General features: G+C 41.9%; 1 protein-coding gene across 6 annotated transcripts in view; it reads right to left on the bottom strand.

The window, feature by feature from the left end:
• The window catches only part of Scaf8 (SR-related CTD associated factor 8), a 186016-nt gene extending 169871 nt beyond the window's left edge, over nt 1–16145 (bottom strand). For 4 of the 6 annotated variants that reach the window (XR_007590657.1, XM_050135813.1, XM_050135812.1 and 1 more), the window contains exons 1-2: nt 15969–16145; nt 10400–10462 (exon numbers count right to left, since the gene is read on the bottom strand). Coding sequence is in view for 4 of the 6 variants with exons in the window: in XM_050135813.1 (XP_049991770.1) it covers nt 10400–10462; nt 15969–15998 (93 nt within the window). In the remaining 2 variants the exon portion in view is untranslated. Of the gene's footprint in view, nt 1–10399; nt 10463–15520; nt 15542–15968 lie in introns of those variants that run through there. The other 2 variants (XM_050135814.1, XM_050135816.1) reach the window with 2 other exon arrangements.
• Between the last annotated feature and the right edge of the window lie 4257 nt (nt 16146–20402).

Here is a 20402-nt window from a genome sequence, read left to right as displayed (position 1 = left end):
ACCCAACTAACTTAAATAATTAAGATGAGAAATAATAAGCTCTGTCCTTGTATTAGCGTAGTCAATGAGGTTTAAAATAATTATCTTAGAAATAACAGAAAATTTTAATTTTACATAATAAGTGTAAATGTTTCAAATTCATCGTAATATCCTAAATAGATGAACTAAATACAAAAACAAGAGCAGGGAAAATGATCAAAAATTGTCAACTGGATATAATAAACATAATAATTTTCTAAAAACAAAACAAACCCTCCCATCGCTCCCTCTCCGATCCCATAAAATGTCACATTAGGTAATCAAGGCCAGCTCTAAACTTGTGTCAATCCTCCTACCTCTGCCTCAAGTGATGGATGGGGTCATTAGTGGAGACACCAAATTCAGGTTCAATAGGAAATACTGAACTGCACTGACCAGTCCTCAGCAACACAGATCAAATCAGCTGACTACTTAATCAGGCCACAAACTATATTTTGTATTATAAGGCAAATATTTTTCAGCATCTCTTTTTAAGATTTCTTTTTATTTCATATTTCATGTGTTTGAGAGGTTTTTTTTTGCATGTATATATGTACACTGTGATGGAGAAAGGTCATTTGTCTATCTGTTGCTTTCATTGGTTAATTAATAAAGAAAACTGCTTGCCTGATAGGGCAGAATTTAGATAGGCAGAGTAGACCAAACAGAATGCTGGGAAGAAGGGAAGTGGGGCAGATGCCATAGCTCTCCTCTCCAAGATGGATGCAGATTAGGATCTTTCCAGTAAGCCACCACCTCGTGGTGCTACACAGATTATTAGAAATGGGTTAATCAAGATGTGAGTTAGCCAGTAAGAGGCTGAAGCTAACGGGCCAAGCAGTGTTTAAAAGAATACAGTTTGTGTGTTGTTATTTCGGGTAAAGCTAGCCGGTGGCCAGGAGCCCTTCTGAGTGGCAGGAAGCGGCCCACCACTCCACTACAACACTGCGTACCTGGTGCCAGTGGAGTCCAGAGAGGGCATCAGATCCCATGGACCTAGGCTTATAACTGGCCACATACTTTGCAAGAAGCAGCAAGTACTCTTAACTTACTTTACAACATCTCCAGCCCCAAGAAATTAAGTATTTTTTTTGAAAAAAAAAAATGTTATAGTCCACAACTATCAAAAGGCAGTACTAAGAAATTACAAGGAAAAAAATTATTAAATTCTCTAGATAATACTACTTGCCCAAAGCTAAATCTAACGAATAACTTTTTAGAGATTAACCAATATATATCATCACAAAAAACAAAGTGGTTCTCAACTAAAATGTTCTGTACTGAAAGATGGAAAGTGAATCTCTTTTATACCTAAGATTACAATTTGACACCCATGTTCTAGCAGAAACCCCGAGTTCTCTTCCTCTCCATCTATCCTGGAAAACTATGACCTTACATTAAACAGTAGCCAAGAAAGCTTTTTGTTTTGCTTGTTTTTTTTTTTTTCTCATCCACAATAGCTAAAATTTACTAAGTACACATGGATGCTAAAAGGAATTAAACAATCCAATACAAGATAGCAGAATGAATTTACTCAACTTCCTCATGATTAAATTCACTTGAATACAGTGATCTCATTCAAAGATGTGTAACCAAAGCCTCAGGACTGATATAAACTGCCCCCCCCCCCCCCCCCCCCACACACACACACAATTTAACTTAAAACCTTGATACCCAAGCTGGGCAGTGGTGGTGCACGCCTTTAATCCCAGCACTTGGGGGCAGAGTCAGACAGATCTCTATGAGCTCAAGGCCAGACTGGTCTACAAAGTGAGTTCTAGGACAGGATCCAAAGCTACAAGAAACCTTGTCTCGAAAAACCAAAAACAAAACAAAACAAAACAAAAATACCTTGATCCCCTACTGTCATAAGATGAAGTGCTTTCCTGAGGGAGGGTACAAATGGGGGAGACAGAAAGGTCAACACAGCACGGTGCCCACTCAAAGGATCCCACCATCATCTGGACGCTTTGTAGTTTCTTTTAGGGTAGGTAGGCAAGATAGCTCAGAGGGTAAAAGTGGTGGTGGTGGAGCCTGACATGAGCTCAATCCCTAGAACACACATAAGATGGAGACAATCAACTCCACAGAGCTGTCCTCTGACCTCTCTACGTGTACAACAGCACGACACCCATGTCTAATAAAAAGAACCATCTTAAATAAAAAAAATCATCCTTGTATATAATTGACATGTTTACTTTGAGAGTTGATCATTAATTCTCTTGTATAGTCTTATAGAAAGCCTTATAGTCAAACTGTAAAAAAAAAAAAAAAGAGAGAGAGAGAGAGAGAGAAAGAATCTGAAAGCTTTTTAGTTTTTGTTTTATTCTGAGACAGATCGGTCTATGTAGGCCTGGCTGGCATGAAACTAGCTTATGTAGACTAAGCAGGCTGGCCTTTAAACTCAGAGATCTGCTTGCTTCTACCTCCCAAGTGTTGGGATTAAAGGCTTATGCCACAACGCCTAATTTCGAAGTTTGAGAATCTAAGTGATTATAGCAAAACTAAAGAGATAACTTCCATATAAATTAAAGACAGAGGTCATCTTAAAACTGACAACAGCAATGCAAAAGAGAAAGGATGTATGCATGGACTAAAGATTCAACATGGAGAATAAAAAGGGAAGGATGCAGCATGCATTAAAAAGTAGCTCATTGGGTTTCACAACTGAGGAAAACAGATGAATCACACGTTTTTGTGTCAGTATTAAGAAATATGGCTTTATTCCCCCAAGTAAACTGAAGTCTTAAAAGCAAAAAGTGAGTTGAAGAAAAATTTAGATTTGGGGTGACAGGAACATGACTGCAATTATAATACACTATGGGGGAAAAAAACGAGATAATGTAGAATTGAATCCCATAAAACAAAAATCTTTTTTAAAAAAGAATACCTGTAGAGGTAACAGAAGGCAGATAAAGAAATAATAATTAGTACATTGATTTGAAAAAAAAGAAATAGATGCTGAGATCTAGGAGAAAAGTAAAATATGTGCCTGTTAACAGGTCTTCAGATCAAGCTTTCAGAAGTGTAAAGAACCAAGACAGAGCTAAGGGAAAGGAGCTGCACGCAAAGAGAAAAGAACACTTCAGATCTGAGGCACTCTGCCAATGCTCAGTTCTGTCAGGACCGCTCAAGCACTTTCTCCTTCAGAATGGCCTGCCAAGATTGATAGTATTTGCATTTTCTTGATTTGTAACGAGTGATAACTAAATTAAAATTGTCATAGTACCACCTCAAATACATTACAGACTCGTGTCTCAAACAGTACTTTTGGCTCACAGAAGGGATGGAGTTTCCAAGAACAATACTACCCATGCCTATATGGAATGTCCATACTGTATGGTGGCCCATGCCTGTAATCCCGGTATGGGGGAATTGAAGTAGAGAGAGTTCGAGGTAGCAGGGATACAAAGCAAGCCCTTGTCCAAAATAAATAAATAAAAATTACAAAATAAAGAAAAGAAAAGGAAAAGAAAAAGAAAAAGAAAAAGAAAGCCATTGGGCCTGGCAAAAGCACTAGCAGTTCTTCCAAAGGACCCAGTTTAATTCCCTGGACTCAAATGGCAGCTCACAGTTCTAACATGGCAGGTCCCCTACACACAAATGATACACAGACATCTATGCAGGCAAAGCACCATACACCTAAAATTCAAAAAATAACTAAGTAAATGCCACCAAAAAACAAACAAACAAAAAAGACAGAAAACAAATCTATCAGCTAGGAGCCATGTAAATCTACACTACTGAGTCCCTAGTGAAGATGGAAGACTATGGAAACAATGACTCCCTAGTGAAGATAATGGATTTAGGAAACATACTATACCATGGTGTCAACCTAATAACCAAGCAGATTTTTCATAAACTTAAAGTGTTTGTGAATCTACTTATCAAATGACTTGACAAAATTCACCTAAACATGAATTTTACACAATCATTAATAAGGTTTTAGGGCTCAAAATCCGTAACAATGGTAGTCCCTGTAGTATTATCTTGTTTGTAATCTACAAAATAAAGCTTGCCTGAAGATCAGAGTGCAGAGCTAAGCGGACTATTTAGCCACAGAGGCTAGGCAGTGGTGGCACACACCTTTAATTCCAGGAGGCAGAGGTAGGTGGATTTCTGTGAGTTCAAGGCCACCCTGGGCTATACAACACTGACCCAATCTAAGAGAGAAACAAAGTCAGGTTGTGGTGATGGCACACCTTTAATCCCAGTACTTGGGAGCTATACACCTTTAACCCTACAGGAATGAGATGACTGAGCACAGAGAAGACTATAAGATAGGAGGAGACAGGAGCTCAGATGCAGTCTGAAGTTTCATAAAGGCAGCAGTCAGTCAGAGAATTCAAAGAGACAGGATCACCCCTTCAGTATGAGCATTGGTAGAGGTAAGCACTCTCTAGTGGCTGGCCACACTGCTTCTCTGATCTTAACCCCCATATCGGACTCCGGTTTTTCTTTTTTCTTTTTTTTTTTTTTTTTAAGATATATTTATTATATGTACAATGCTCCTCCTGCCTGTACACCTCCATGCCAGAAGAGGGCACCATATCTCATTACAGATGGTTATGAGCCACCATGTGGTTGCTGGGAATTGAACTCAGGACCTTTGGAAGAGCAGCCACTGCTTTTAACCTCTGAGCCATCTCTCCAGCCCCACCAGGTTTTTATAAGAACTATTTAGAATCCGTGCTACAAGTTCCTTTCTCTAAAAGCCCCTCTAGGGCTCTTTTCTAATCCCACCATGTGAGTGATGGACTACCACACGTCTCCTTGCACAATGGATACTGTCCCATATTCCTTTGACAGCAACCATATTAAAAAAAAAAATTTAAAAAGTCATCCTGGCCAGGTGTGCTAGCACACACTCTTAATCCCAGCACTCAGGAGGCAGAGACAAGTGGATCTCTGAGTTTGACGCCAATCTGGTCTACATATCAAGTTCAAGACCACCCAAGAACACCATCTTAAAAAAAAAATCCCCCAAAACCCAAGAACATTGGGTTATATAAATATATAAATGTAGTTGGGCATGGTAGCTTACAAATCTGTAATTCCAGCTAGGGAGGCTGAGGCAGAAGGATAGCTATGAGTTCCAGTCTGAGCTACAGAGACAGATAAGTGTGACTTAAAAAAAATTTACTCTAATTTGACTGCTCATAGGTATGTATCCTAAATAATACATAAAGTACGAGTGCTCATCCTCAAGTCTACCGAACAACATCTTTCAAAAGTCAAGTTTATGCCAAGAACTGAACAAGGGAGTCAAAAACAACACCAGACTTCAGTTCTGCTTACAGCTCCCGATGCACAACACAACTACAATGGTATTCAGTTACCATGTCAGAAAACCAAGGGCAGAAATCATTCTTGAGATCAAACAAAATACATAAGTACACAGGTAGATACATGAAAACCTTCAGTTAAATTCCCCCATGATTTAAACAGCCCATATTTGTCTGAGGCCATCACAGTGGAACAGTAAGACCTCGACATCCTCTTAGTTTGAAAAGTGGTAATAACAGCAAAGTGACCATAGGAGACAGGAAGTCATCAGGATATTAAAAAGCTTCTTGGCAGCAAGTTCCCATAGCTGTATTAACTACAATTTCTCAAACAAACGAGCTATTTCTAATATTACAGTAGTTTAATTTAGTTTCATGATTATAATAAAGAACTGTGTAACAAATGTTACATAAAATGCTAAAGGATTCAAGCAGGCTTAATACCAATGTCCTAATAAATTGCCACTACCACAATTTATTTATTTATTTTTTATTTATTTATTTATTAAATATTTCTGTCTCTTCCCCACCTCCGCCTCCCCTTTCCCTCCCCCTCCCCCAATCATGTCCCCCTCCCTCGCCACACCATTTAAATCTTTAATTTTTTTCATAGACCTTTCAATATACAACTAAATGGTTTCTTTTGGTGGACAGGGTTTGTCTGTATAGCCCTGACTGTCGTACAACTCTCTATGTAGACCAAGCTGGCCTTCAACTCAGAGACTCACCTGCCTCTACTCCCAAGTGCTGAGATTAAGGATGTGCACCACCATGCCCAGCTACTACCTAAGTTTTAATCATACCATGAGCCTGACACCAAATGAAGCCTGAAATTCTTGAAGAAATGGCTAATCAAGGTTTGGGCAGGAATAACTTACTGTATCACAAAATAAGGGGCTATTCCAAAAACTCATTAGCATATGTCAAATTGCCCAAGAGTTGGCTTGAATAATCTCTCATTAGTCAAAACTGACCACGCAGGATCTTTGAGACAGGGTTTTTCTGTAGCTTTGGAGCCTGTCCTGGAACTAGCTCTTATAACCAGGCTGACTTTTGAACTCACAGAGATCCGCCTGTCTCTGCCTCCTGAGTGTTGGGATCAAAGGTGTGCACCACCACCGCCCAACTACCATAGAAGATCTTTAAAAACCAATGAATAAAGAAAGAATCCATGAGTTTACAACAAAATACAAAATTATATTTACATAGAAATTAAGAGAAGGGAAAGCTGTCACAGATACAAAGAAATACAGACACAAAGAACTTAGAAAATAACATTTGGTGACTGTATCAGGCAAGAAATGAATTTATGCTAAAAACCAGTGGGCAAATTTGAGTGATATTTTTTATATTTGCATCAAAATATCACACCTACAAGAGACATGGTACAAAGGTAGAGAAAGCAAAGAAAGCTGTAGCCAAGAGCTACCACTCCTGCTAATGACACAAATTATAAGTCTCAGAAGTCAGGATGCCCACAATGTTATTTCTGAAGGACTCCTACCTAAAACACATAAAGTTACACAGCGGATGAGTCAATATGAAGAGAATTCTAAACTGTCCTGCTGTCATCAAACACCACCACCTCAACCTCTAAAAAAAAATAGAGTAGCTTCCAAATTAAAAGAGATAAAACATTAAAGTGTGGTATAGAAATTATTCTCTAAGGAAAACCATGGGTACAATATATAATGAAATTAGGCAAAGATCTTCAACAGTAATTATAATCACTGTTAACCTCCCAATGGATAACACTCTATTTCGACTAAACAAATATCTTTTTAAAAGAGACAGCTATTCAGAGGGAGCTGGCACTCTGAATTGGTATTTACTTCAAAATATTCAAGAAAAAGAGCTTGTGTTCATGTGTTATAAAAAGAAAGAAAGCTAAAGTATCTAACACAAAGAATCTGGGGCTAGAGAGATGGCTCAGTTCTCTTGCAGAGGACTCTTCAGCACCCACACAATGTCTCACAGCCATCTCTAACTCCAGTCCCTGGGGATTCGACCTCTTCAGACTTCTGTCAGGCACCCACTCGATGCACATACATACATACAAGCACATACATACATACACTCTGTCATATAAAATAAATCTTTTCTTTAAAAGAATCCAAAGTATGCACCTAAAAGTTTCTTGCAACTTTTCTACAAGTATGTTTCAAGTAATTTTTTAAAAATGAAAGTTATATTTGAACATGATGTCTATTAAGTTACTAAAACATTAACTAATGGGCCTCCTTTACAAAAAGCAAGGAAGAGGACTGGTGGGGTCTTGCATTTCCCCCACAATAGCATCTCCAGGTCGGGTAACTGGATATCTCCTGTTCAAGCAGAACCCATAGGCGATGTGGCCTTATTGGCAGCTAGGGCCTATGACCCGGGCTCCTTGTATTATTAGCCATTCCTGGGCTTTCGGTTTACAAATTTCTGAGTCACTCCTTGTTTTTATTCTCTGCAGAAATGGGCAAGTTCATGAAACCTGGGAGAGCAGTATTGGTCCTGACTGGACACTACTCTGGACAAAAAGCCATCATCATGAAGAACACCAGTGACAGCACTTCAAACCACCCTTATATCCATGCCCTGGTGGCTGCAATTGACCATTATCCTCAAAAAGTGACAGCCAATAGATCAAAGATTTACAATCACCTCAAGTCTACAAGATCCTCTATGTGAATCACCTTTGACAAAACTGTTGTCAACAAAGACCTTTAGAGACCCAGTTCTGAAACACAAGACTAGGCAGGAAACAGCTTTGCATTTGTGTATTTCTGTTTTTATTTAAATTTAAATTTAAAAAAAAAAAAGCAACCCCCCAAAGGGCAAGAAAATCAGAAAAGTGCCCACGTTTCTTTCCTGTCTAACCGCTACAAAGTGCATTTCTTTGGTAAAATCACAATGGCCGACCTTAGTTCCCCATCTGCAAAGGGGAGAGCACCTACCAAGCTTTTACATAGCTCTCCCAAACAATGGCTGAAGCACCACGCTGTGTAACAGGAAGAAGAGTGCTTCTGCATCAGTGAGTTCAAGCAACCACAAATCAGAAATATTCAGGAAAGACTGGGCAGTAGTGATGCACACCTTTAATCCCAGTACTCTGGGAGCAAAAGGCAGGTGGATCTGAGTTTGAGGCCAGCCTGGTCTACAGAGTGAGTTCCAGGACAGTCAAGGCTACACAGAGAAACTCTAGTTTCAAAAAATTAAAAAGAATCAGGAAAAAAAAAAAAAAACTGTCCTGAACTCATGCTTTTTCTCTTGTTATTCCCTAGAAAATTTGGTGTACCATATTTGGTGCAACAAATGCTAGGTTTAGTCTGCAGAACCAAATAACAACTCATGGAAGAGGATTTTTACCTCAATATTTGAACTGCTTTGATTAATTCAAATACTGTGTCAACTTTATGCATCAAAAAATTTACTGAATTAAAGAAAGCCATTGAACCTGTTTGTGGCAGTCTTTATGGTACCACTATGTAGGAATCTCTGCATTACTGCCCAGGTTGTATAACCTCAACTGTTTTTACTTTAGCTGGAAGGAAGGAAGGGAGGTCTGAGGAACACACCAAATTCAGAAAGTGTTAAAACAAAGGTATCAATTTCTTCTATACTTAGATCAAGCAAAAGATTTTAAATAAAAATCTATTACTTTTCCAAAACTTAAGCTTTTTGTCACCGATCAACAGAAATTATACACAGAGTAACTATCTCAATGACAGAAGAAAGGACTCTTAAAGATGAGTCTTACAAGAAGTAGTTCTGATTCTAAAAGAACAAATGAAGGGTGTTTTTTAATGTCAGAAATTTTCAAATACAATTCAACAGCACTGTCTTATTTCTGACTGTTGGGAAAATAGGCTGGGTCTACTGTGAGCACGACACATGCCGGGTCATCTGGCTCTGGGAGGCAAACACTTGGACTATTCGGCAAAACTGGGCCTGGACAGCAGGATCCTAGCAGCCCCAACAGGGCAGGAAGGAATGCAGGCACTTAGAGGGCCTAGCCAGGCGCAGGACAGACAGGCTCAAGAGAGTGCAGACCCCTCTAAGGTAGACGTTCTTTCCTTGCCTCATTTATCGCTGTATCTAAGGAAATCTCCTGGCATACAGTAAGCACCCACTAAGAATTAAATTAACAACAGGGTCAAAGAATGAAATCCTAAACCTTTCCTCAACCTAGAGAAGTGACAAACTAGCCAGGCAGTGCTGGTGCAGGCCTTTAAACCCAGTACCCAGGAGGCAGGGACAGGTGGAGGCCAGCCTGATCTAGAGGGCGAGTTCAAGAACAGCCATGGCTGCACAGAGAAACCCTGTCTCGAAAAACAAAGTGGCGAATAACTAAGTTGCAGATTTTAAAAACGTGTTTGATACACATTTGCTTATCAGTCATAAATGTCTGCAGGGAAAATAGTGATCTATTCTTCACTCTTAATAAATAAGGTAATGTCAAAGTCTGAGGTATTTCTTAACCCACAGTGGGAAGTTACAAACTCATTCCTATGTCTTAATTTGGCTTTATCAGCTCTTTTAAAGATGAAATAGGTACACAATCTGAATCACAAAAAAACAAACACCATGTTCACAACCAAGTTTGAGACAGACCGTGGGAGCACGTACAGGCTACAGAACACTGTTCACCAACCCTGACTTTCGAGACATCTGTACCATAACTAACCCCTCTAGTAGAAAATCTAAAATCTGATTTAGTTTTTGTTTCTCCACTCCTATATCATGTCGTTAATTTATTTCCAAACCGTAAATTATGAGGTCTGTAACTCATATTAAAATGTTATCAAAAATGTAGTGAAATTATGTAATATAGAATGCAAATAAATGTAATGTAAATTTATGATATATGCTCACTATTAAGCCCAGTAACTTTTCCTTCCCCATTTTTTAAAGAAATTCCAACATTTCTTATAAAGCAATTAAGTTTTATTCCCTATATGATCTTTTTAAAATTACTAATATATTTTAAGAAGCAAACTCCACCTTCTTCCCAAGTACTACCCATACAAGCAATACAGAATTTCACTACCAAATTAAACCTAACATTTCCCAGAGAGCCTGCCTTATGTGGGTTAGAATCATCTTACTATGCTTCTTGTGTCCATGCTGCTGGAAAAGCAGTCTGTACAAGCAGGAGTAGAGGCACAACCCTGAGAGAAAGGAGTAGAGAAAGATGTTGAGAAAACAAAAACAGACAAAACGAGCTCACTCAAGAGTTTGAGCTCAGCCAGTGTTCACGGTCATGGTTGATCACATTTTTGTCATACCACTGAGTCAGAAAACTGTCCATTAACGGCAAATCTGGCCCTAGAAAGAGATATCTGAAATCGTATGTGGAAGCAATAAAAATCACTACTAATTCTAAATTACCTACTGCAAATGATGATCAAAATACAACTGTTCAGAAGAGTGGAGATACATGAGTCCCTTAAATATCAACAAATTACTCTTACTAACTTAATACTAGTCTAGAATACCTCGGTTTAGTACTATATGAAACGGATTTCTACAGTGACAATTTCTTTTGTAATCTTGAATGGTTGTGATTATATACAATCAAAATGCAGTATCAAAATCTATTCAATCTGAATTATTATTGTAATATAACTTTTTATTATTATGGATAAGAAAAAAACTACTACTGTATAACCATTTAAAAGAGTAAATCCAAACAGGCTTGAACACAATTACTATCCAACATAAAATTCTGGCATATCCTAACTGGAGACCTCACTGGAGAAGTCCTCCTCCCCCCTCCCACTCTCCACACTCGAGTGAAAATTAAAAATAGATTACAAGTTCTGACTTAAATTTCTTCACCTAATCTATATTTCTTTTTTCTTTCTTTCTTTCTTTCTTTTTTTTTTTTTCTTTTTTTGGTTTTTCAAGACAGGGTTACTCTGTAGCTTTGAAGCCTGTCCTGAAACTAGCTCTTGTAGACCAGGCTGGCCTCAACCTCACAGAGATCCACCTGCCTCTGCCTCCCGAGTGCTGTGATTAAAGGCGTGTGCCACCACCGCCCAGCCCCTAATCTTTATTTCTACAATGTCCTAAAATTTACCTTTAAAGAAATGCTTAAGAGGTATACTGGGTCCTCAAAAAACATAACTGTATTCAATTAGTCAAAGACTCTTCCTACTAAAAGAGTCTTTTAAAATCCAAGTTAAAAAATAAAATTACTTAAGCATTTTAAAACCACGTGTCCAGAATATTAGCTAGCATCAGTCGCCTACTAAATCATCATTCCCTCATTTACTTGAGATGTGCTCAAGTGGGTTCTACACTGTATCTAAAGGTCATGCTGTATGCTGAGGACCTGAAGCAACACCATCACTGTTCTCACTGAGCTTGTAACCTGGGTAAAGACTAAGTATTTAACAGTAGAGTCATCCTTAGGAGGCAAAGTACAAACTGCTTTAAGACAATTTAATGAAACCTAAATCCATGATTCTCAACCAAGATTATGTTACTCCTCCCTTAAGGGATAATTGATAACCGCCTAAAGATAGAGTTGGATGCCACCAACTGAGAGGTGATACAGAGCATCCAGCCTGTAAAAGTTGGGGAAACTGCTAAATGACCTACACTTCACTTATTTGCTGTGCAAAGTTGAGAAGCAACTGATCTGAAACACTGGGGTGGGAAGAGGGTTGTGTTAGTGAGGTTGTCCTTAGTTTAAAACACTAAGTATGCTCATCTTTAAATAATTTTCAACAAGGTAGAAAGAAAAATTACAGGTTGATAAAATTAAGCAAACTTCCCCTACAAAACATGTCTTAAATCCATAGGCCCCATCCTACCTTCTACTCAGCCTACTCAGAGCGAGAAAAATGAAACATATCATGGGCCCCATCAACATAACCAGCTAGAAAAGCAACCTACACAAATGCATCACTGAAGCAGATTCTATTATGCTAAAGACTTAACGCTAATTTTTTTTGATGTTTAAAAATATGGCTCAATCCAGCCTAGAACAAAGTATGCAACCCAGACCAGTCTCAAATTCAGAGTAAACCTCCTGACTCAACCTCCTAGGTACTGAAATTACTAGTGTGTGTCAGGACACCCAACTTTCATTATTTTAAACATTTGAAGGTTTAAAACTGTCTCAGTAACAAACAGTCATGATAATTCTTTAAGCTAGCCAAGAGTGTGGTGCCACACACCTGTAATAGTGTAATCACTAAGTTCTTAAAAGACTCCAATACTAAAGTAAAATTGCACCTCCTCTGGTTTTGTCCAGGCATAACTACTGCTAATCCACTCTTAACACTTTTCCATGGATTACCTTATGAGTATGTTTTAAAATTTCTTCTCCAATTGCTCTGAAATTTTCTAAAGAAATCATGTAAAGCCATTCTCTTTCCTTATGCTTTTCAAATACAAGGAGAGAGAGAGAGAGAGAGAGAGAGAGAGAGAGAGAGAGAGAGAGAGAGAGAGAAATATGAATGAGAGGAAGAGGCCTCTATGCACTCAAGGCAGCCCCAATTCGGTCCACAGTTAAGCTGTCCTTCTCACTAGGTGACTACAGTGACTCCAGGTCACTGTAAGAAGTGAACACCTGGAATGGCATCGAGTCCAGTACCTGGTAAAGACAAATCCATGCTCGTTTAGCTGCTCTATTCAAGCTTGGATTCTCGGGGAGTCTTCCAAAATAAGGACGACTCTCTCTCACTGTATCAGAATTGACAATAATAGCCATAGGATTAGCTCTCATTCAACTCATGATAATGAAGAGGAATAGTATCTTTAATATAGTGGTGAAGGACTGAGAAATTCTTTGAGAAATTATGAGAGGAGGAAGTTAATAGGGGATGATGACTCAGACTAAAATTTTTTCACATTTTGCAGATTAATTTTAAAAAAGGCTGTATTCTTAGCTTCACAATCTCTAGCATTTTATTTCCAAGATAATGTTCTCTGCTAAACAGGAAATAAGACGGGGGTAGTTCAGTCTTATAAAGCCTAAGAATCAGCAAGCCTTTCATATTTTAAGCATGTTTGTTTTGTTTTTATTTCAGACTGGGCTGTATAATATGGCTCAGTCTAGCCTAGAACAAAGTATGTAGCCCAGACCAGTCTCAAATTCAGAGTAATCCTCCTGACTCAACCTCCTAGGTTCTGAAATTACTAGTGTGTGTCAGGAGACCCAACTTTCATATTTTAAGTATTTGAAGGTTTAAAAATGCCTCAGTAACTAACAGTCATGATAATTCTTTAAACTAGCCTAGAGTGTGGTGCCACACACCTGTAATCCCAGCACTCAGGAAACCGAATCAACAGACAAACCCCGTCTCAATAATACTAATGATAGCTATTATTACCATGAGCTGAATTTTGATGCCTTAAAACCCAAATTCACTGTGAACACTTGAAAACATGATTTCCTCCCAAGCCTGTAATTCAGACTTCTTTTCATCTCTGTACTTTACAAAACAGGACTTAACAGAACAGAGATGAATGAACTGCTCCAGGGCTCTCCTGCAATAACAGACCACACAAGAGCCACATATGCACAGCATTATAATCAATTTCCTCTTTTCTAAATTAACAAGCCTATGCATCCTGTGCTTAAACAAAAGTATACAAAGCCAAGTCTAGTGCAAGCCGAGAATCCTGCTACTAGAGAAGCTGAGGCAGGAGGATCACATAATAAATACAAGTCTTATCTGAACTTGAGTGAGTTCAAAAGTTACCAGCCTAGGCGACCTAAGAAAGGACTTCTCTCAAAGCAAAGAACAGGACTGGGATATTCTAACTCATGGATGGAGTCCTAACCTAAGCATGGAAAGCATTCAATTCCCAGTCTGAGTCCAGCCTAACTCCACTCTAGATCATTCTAACAATAAAAGTTTCCATCATAGTGAGACAGAAAGGTAAAGGTTTAAGTTGTCTGAAATCCTTAGGGAAAAGATGGGAATTGAGGAGGCTACACACTAGAACTGGACCTCACTCTGCTGCAGCAGACACGGGAAAGCCTGTTCCTCCTCCACACTGCGCTACTGTGGCCAGAGCACTAAGTCTTGTTTACACCTACCATGGTCCAGAGACTTGGAAATAGAGAAAGGAGGGATTTTGTTTTGTTTTGAGAAAGGGTCTCTGTATAACAGCTCTGGCTGTCCTGGAACTTACTCTGTAGACCAGGCTGGCCTTGAACTCAGAGATCCACCTCTTGGCCTCAGTACTAAAGAATTTAAATATTAGTGCTGTATGTAGCAAATTTAAAAAGCCACATGACTGTTTTTCTATAGCCACAAAATATTAAAAGTAGTTAATTACAGTTATCACTAAATTCCCTTTATTCCATATTCTAAATATAGATCACTGAGTGGGAGAATAAATTTTATATAAGGGACTATCTGACCCGACTACCAGGCATAATTCAGAAGCTTCCCGAATGCATCGCTCTAATGGTCAGGAAGTTTACTACTACCTAAAGTAACATGCATAACTAAAGAGCCATGAATTTATCTAACTTTTAACCCCTTTGCAGCATTTCCCAAATGCTGCCTTAAACAGGAAAAAAATTTAGATGAAATTGCATAAAGGCATTTAAAAACATATGTGGACATCCACAAGTTCTCTTTTAATAGATCATGTACTTAAAACATTAATAGTCATATTAGTGAGTAAAGCATTAGTACTTCCAATCAAAAGTTCTGAAAACTATGCTAATTAGTTTGCATTCATTTAAATATTTTTCTAAAGGGTACAAGACTACAATGATGCTGACTGAGCTGGTATTTGCTACATTTAATATTCAAATTAGGTCCTAGTGATATTATTCCTTAAAAAGAAATTGATTTTTTCCGAAGCCTGACTTCCAATCAGATCAGTAAATTCAGCAGTGAAAATCGGACACCTGCCTTAAAATATGTGTGTCTGCATATATAATATATAACATATATGTGTGCATATATAATATATATTATATGTGTGTAATATATAATATATAAAATATGTTCTATATTATATATACTTAACCCGACACATGAACTAGCCTGTGGCAAATGATTCTCTCAGCTTCTTCCCTTCTGGGTGCACAATGTCTCCCTAATATTCGTGTCTTTCTCCCTAACTCATGATCAGAAAGGCTAGAAGAAATAGGAAAAAATGAGGGGAGAGGAGTGGGGGAAGAGAGAAATCACAGAATAATGTTGCCTCCCTACCAACCATCCAATTAGCTAAGTCCCTGGCTGGCAAGTTACCTAGTCAACAGAACCTCAATAATAAACACTACGTGTAACGTGACTTCGGATCACCACCCCGTGGGTCCTCTCCAAGGCCTCGCATCCGTGTGTCAGCTTCCTCAATCACCCGGGAGGACCTGCAGAGTGATGTCCCGCAACAGTTCAGACCCTGCAGGGCCACGGGCTGCGGGTGGGCGGACCAGGCTTCGGGCGAACCCACCCGGGAGCGTGGCGCGGCGGCCTCGGGAACCGGCCCGGCCTCCGGCCCTCCCCCTGCCCTTCCCCCTGCCCTCCCCCAGCCCTGCCTGGCCCGGGGAGGGGCGCGGGCCGTTCCCCTCCCCCCCGCCTCACGGCCGCCCGGCCGCCGTCGCCCCACCCGGGAGGGAAACTGCGGCCCGCGCCCTTGCTCGGCACGCGAGCCCCGGGCCGGCTGAGGCCTGGCGGGAGGCCGGGCTGCGGTACGAACCTCGCTGTTGAAGGTCTTCACGGCCTCCATGTTGTCTGCGCAGAGGCCCGGGGCCCGGCGAAGGAAGAGGCGGCGGCCGGCGCGGCGCGAGCGGAAGGGCGGGCGGACGACGGGCCCAGGAGGCCGCGGAACACGGCGGGCAGGCGACGCTCCTCAGCGCCGGCGAGGCCCCGGCATGGCCGCGGGGCGGGCGCAGCGAGCAGGACGGAGGCCGCCGGGGCGGGTCGGCGGCGGGGGAGGGGCCGGAGCGGGCGCCTTCGCTGCTTCTCCGCCCCGCTCGGCAGCGGCCTCGGTGCTCAGGCTCCGGTCGCCTGCACTCTCCACCCACTTCCCCTCCTTCCTCTTCCTCCCGCGGACTCCCGTGTGGCCGCGCTGCCGCCTAGGCCGCGCAAACCTGCAAGCGCGCAGCGAAGACACAGGAGGAAGCGCTGACCGCGGCGGCTGCGGCATCCAATATGGCGGACGCGGTCGGGCCGCGCACTCGGAGTCGGCGGCGCCGGCCAGCGCGCCCCCTGGCGACCGGGCCGCGCGTGGCCCGCGGTCGCGCCGGACCATCGAGACGCGCGGCGCGGGCCAGAGCAGCCCGAATCGCCGAGGCGGGAGAGGGACGGCGGCGCCCGCCCCGGGAGCGAGCGCTGCGGCGCGGACGGGAGGCACTGACCGTGGCGGGTCCCGCGGAGGAGCGCTGCTCTGAGAGGAACCTGAAGTGCGGGCGGGGGGCGGGGAGGGATGGAGGGAACGGCAGTGTCTCCATGGCCGTTCCCCAGTGGGATGGCGTTGGCCCTGGAGGCCGGGTGCAAGTGCCTTTGACAACTTTCGTGGGTATTGACTTGCAGGAGAAGCCCAGGGAGATTCCTCCTCGGCAGCGTGTCCCCGAGCGTCCCAGGAGCGGGGAGCGAACGCTCCACCCAAAAGCTGGCTTGGGACGCGTGCATGCCGCAACGGAGCAGGGAAATGCGGGCTTGAGCGATAGGGGCCTGAGCATCTCCGAGGCGGGATGGAACCCAGAACGTCCCGTTTGGACGCGGAAAAGCAACCCATATTTTTTTAGGAAATGGGTTATTCTCAAGGAATTTTTGCCCCAGATTATCAGTGCAGAGGATGGACACAGCTTTTAGGATCGAGAAGTGCAACTGGTGAACCGCTGTCGTGCTTCTTTTGAAGTTTTAACGACGAGGGGTATTCCCACACGTACGGCCACCCTAACCACCCTTGTTGAAAGCCATTTGCCATAGCTCTCCCCAGATGCATGCAAAAGGAAAAAGAGAAACCGGGCTGCTTTAAAGTGTTTCTTAAGTCCAGAGCCCTATGAAACACAAAGCAAGTGCCTCCCTGGCGTTTTAGGGTCTGTACGTGCTTCATTCACAGATATGCTGTTGGCACTGGCTGTTAGAAGGTAAAAATAGTGACAGGAAGCTTCCAATTTTTTTTCACCTGCTATCTCAAGCGCACACCACTTCCAGGATTCACGGGCCATGCCTGAGGATCCTGCTGTCTCCGCGTACCTGGCATTATCTCGACAGTAGCCAGGAGGCTCTGTTTTAGACATATCTCTGGTTTAGATAAATCCCTCTGCTGCTTCTCCATTGCCCTTCAGATACATCGTAACTTACAGGGGTGCGAAGGCCTTGTTACCCCAGCACATGCCACTCACTATCCCTCTGTTAGCTGACAACATAGCATTTGCCCACCTGAGTATTTCTATGTGCCTCTTCCCTTAGCTAGTTGCTGTTGCTCATGTTTGGTTGGTTGTTTTTGTTTTTCATAACTGACCCTGCAAAAGGTCTCTGATCATGCCATGCTGAAATTTGAGGCATCTTTCTCCTTCGGCAGCTACATGGGTCTCCTTGACACCGCCTCTTCTCTCTCTATTCTGTTCAGACTTCCCACCTGGCTTTACTCTGCTAAGTCGTTGGCCAAAGCAGCTTTATTCATCAACCAGTGAAAGCAACACGTGTACTGTCTCAAAAAAAAAAAAAAAAAAAAAAAAAAAAAAAAAAAAAAAAAAAAAAAAAAAAAAAAAAAAAAANCAAAAAGGGTGTATCTATAGAATAAAAAACTATCCAGTCCTGAAAATGAAAGGGACTTCTGATACACCCACAGCAAAATAAAACAAAACCTGCTAAGTGAAATAAGCCAGTCACAGAAGAGCATGCGTGCTGGTCCGTATAGACAGACTAGGGTTACTGGGTGGTAGGGTGAGGGGCAAATTAGGAGTTGGTATGTAATGGATAACATGGGGAAACTGAGCTATTTATGCTGGCCCCCAAATTTTGGTTGTTAAAAATTCTGTCTGTACTTGGAGGTACAATGCCTTTACTGGGGTAGCCCGATTACAACGAGGCCAACAGGGTGGGTCCTAAGCCAATCTGATGGGTGCCGGAAGAGGTGAAAATGCAGAGGCCCACAAGGGCAAGACCTTGGTGAAGTCTAGAGGAGAAAGGCATCCTCAAGCCTTCAAAGACCCAGCCCACCAGCACCTTGCTCTTGAACTCCAGGACTCTTGGAGAGTGAGGTACGCACGGATGCTCTCACTGTCTCTCGGCTCCATCCACGGTACTCCACCACAGCCGTATGGAAGCAGCTCAGGTGGTGTGTAACACTCTGAGGCTAAGAACCCAACACTTTCCAAAAATCTGCAGGCTAAACGCAGTGAGGACAGTCGCCAAGCTTTTTTATTTTTGAAAGCCATTTGAGTTTTCCTCTTGAGAGTAAATTGTTCTTCATTGAGAAAGGATGCTATTTTTGTTTACATAGGTAAATTCAACTTTTTCTGCCACAAAGCTCAGGAAAATAAAACTTCCTCCCACGGCTCCGTAGGATTCCATATTCATGTGCTGGTGTTGCTGACAGAGCTCTTAGGCCAACTTAAAGTTAGAATCAAATTGTGACAGGTGGAGAAAATGGATTCCAGCTTGTCATAAGTCTGGGGAGGATTACATAGCCTTAACTAGGAGAGATTTGGTCCCAGGCACCTGCTCCCAAAATCTGGGGTAATCTGACCTCTGCAGGATAGCAGCAGGCTGGAAACCATAGAATTTTCCTGCCTTCTGATTAGTTTAGAACAACAAAACATTAAGTTTTACAGGTAAATAAAGCAGAGGCTTAGAATGATGTGATTTGTTGGGCATCGGTGGTGCACACCTTTAACCCCAGCACTCACGAGGCAGAGGCAGGCTGATCTCTGAGTTTGAGACCAGCCTGGTCTACAAAACAAGTTTCAGGACAATCAGGGCTACACAGAGAAACCCTGTCTTGAGAAAAAAGAAGAAAGAGAGAGGCAAATTCTAAGAAAAAAAAGAATGGTGAGGTGGCAGGAGGTACCCTGGTAGCTAGGTATCTAGACAGAGGTCTAGGAGCTCCTTTAAAGTTAGTCCCTGTGGCTTTCAACAAGAATGAGGGAAGAAGTCATGTGGGGGTGTGAATGGCCAGAGATTACTAAACACCCTTCACCAAGAGGCCACTGTAAAATAACATCTAAGGGGGAACAGGAAATAGAGGGCTTGATTCCTGAGTGTCCATCAAGGTATCCTAGGTCACAGCAGCAGGATCAAAGGTGCCACAGATGGGAACAGCAGAGGAGCAGCAGGCCTGAGGACAGTACCCGTTCTAACATCAGTCAGTGACCTTTCTTCCCGTGTGGTCATATCTGCACAAAGAGGGAAGGATGCCTTTAAGTAAGGTAATTAATTATAATTCTTGTCATTTTAATTACAAGATTTAATTTAATTGCACTTGTAATTCTAGGATGTGCAAAGCTTTAGGTTTGATCTCCAGCACTGAAAAAAATTACATGTCGTTACACATCATAGAAACCCTAGCATTCAACCATCCCAAGTTCAAGGCCAACCTCAGTCACATATCATGTTCAAAGACAATCTGAACTACATAAAATCCTGTCTGAAAAACAAAACAATAAGCAAAAGCCAATATTGTTGACATAGGGTGTAGTTAGTAGTCCAAATGATTTCAAAGTTACCACCTGCCTGATAAGCATGGGCAGTCTATCTTAAGCTCTTTAAGGATGGAAAGTACAGGGTAGCATCAGCAACAAAATGGCTGAAGTCTACAGGGAGCAGGAAACACAGAAATGCCCATAGGTGAGGAGGGGACAGGTGAGGAAACGGGTCTGTGTCAACACTGGAAACAGTGGGGAGAGGGGAAATGCTGCCCTGTGACTATGTAACCACAATCACCTCAAAAGCAAATTTGTGGTGCAATTCCTAAGACCTGGGCAATGTGAAAAACCTCATGCAAAGAAATGATTTTCAGTTGGTGTTGGATTGGTCATCTGCCAGTCAGCTGCAACAACGAAATAGAGGCTACCGGAGGAAAGCAACTGACAGAGCCATGAAGGTGTCTGGCAAAAAGTCTGTTGCAAATATGATTAAAGAACGCTGACTGAAAAAGCCATGTTTGGATTGTTTGTTGTTG

This window comes from Alexandromys fortis, unplaced genomic scaffold (genome assembly GCF_014885135.2).
Source record: "Alexandromys fortis isolate MF-2015 unplaced genomic scaffold, M_Fortis_MF-2015_v1.1 scaffold_23, whole genome shotgun sequence".
In the NCBI taxonomy this organism is placed as follows: domain Eukaryota; kingdom Metazoa; phylum Chordata; class Mammalia; order Rodentia; family Cricetidae; genus Alexandromys; species Alexandromys fortis.
The sequence above is the reverse complement of the archived record's forward strand: the minus strand, read 5'-3'. Positions and strand labels throughout refer to the sequence as shown.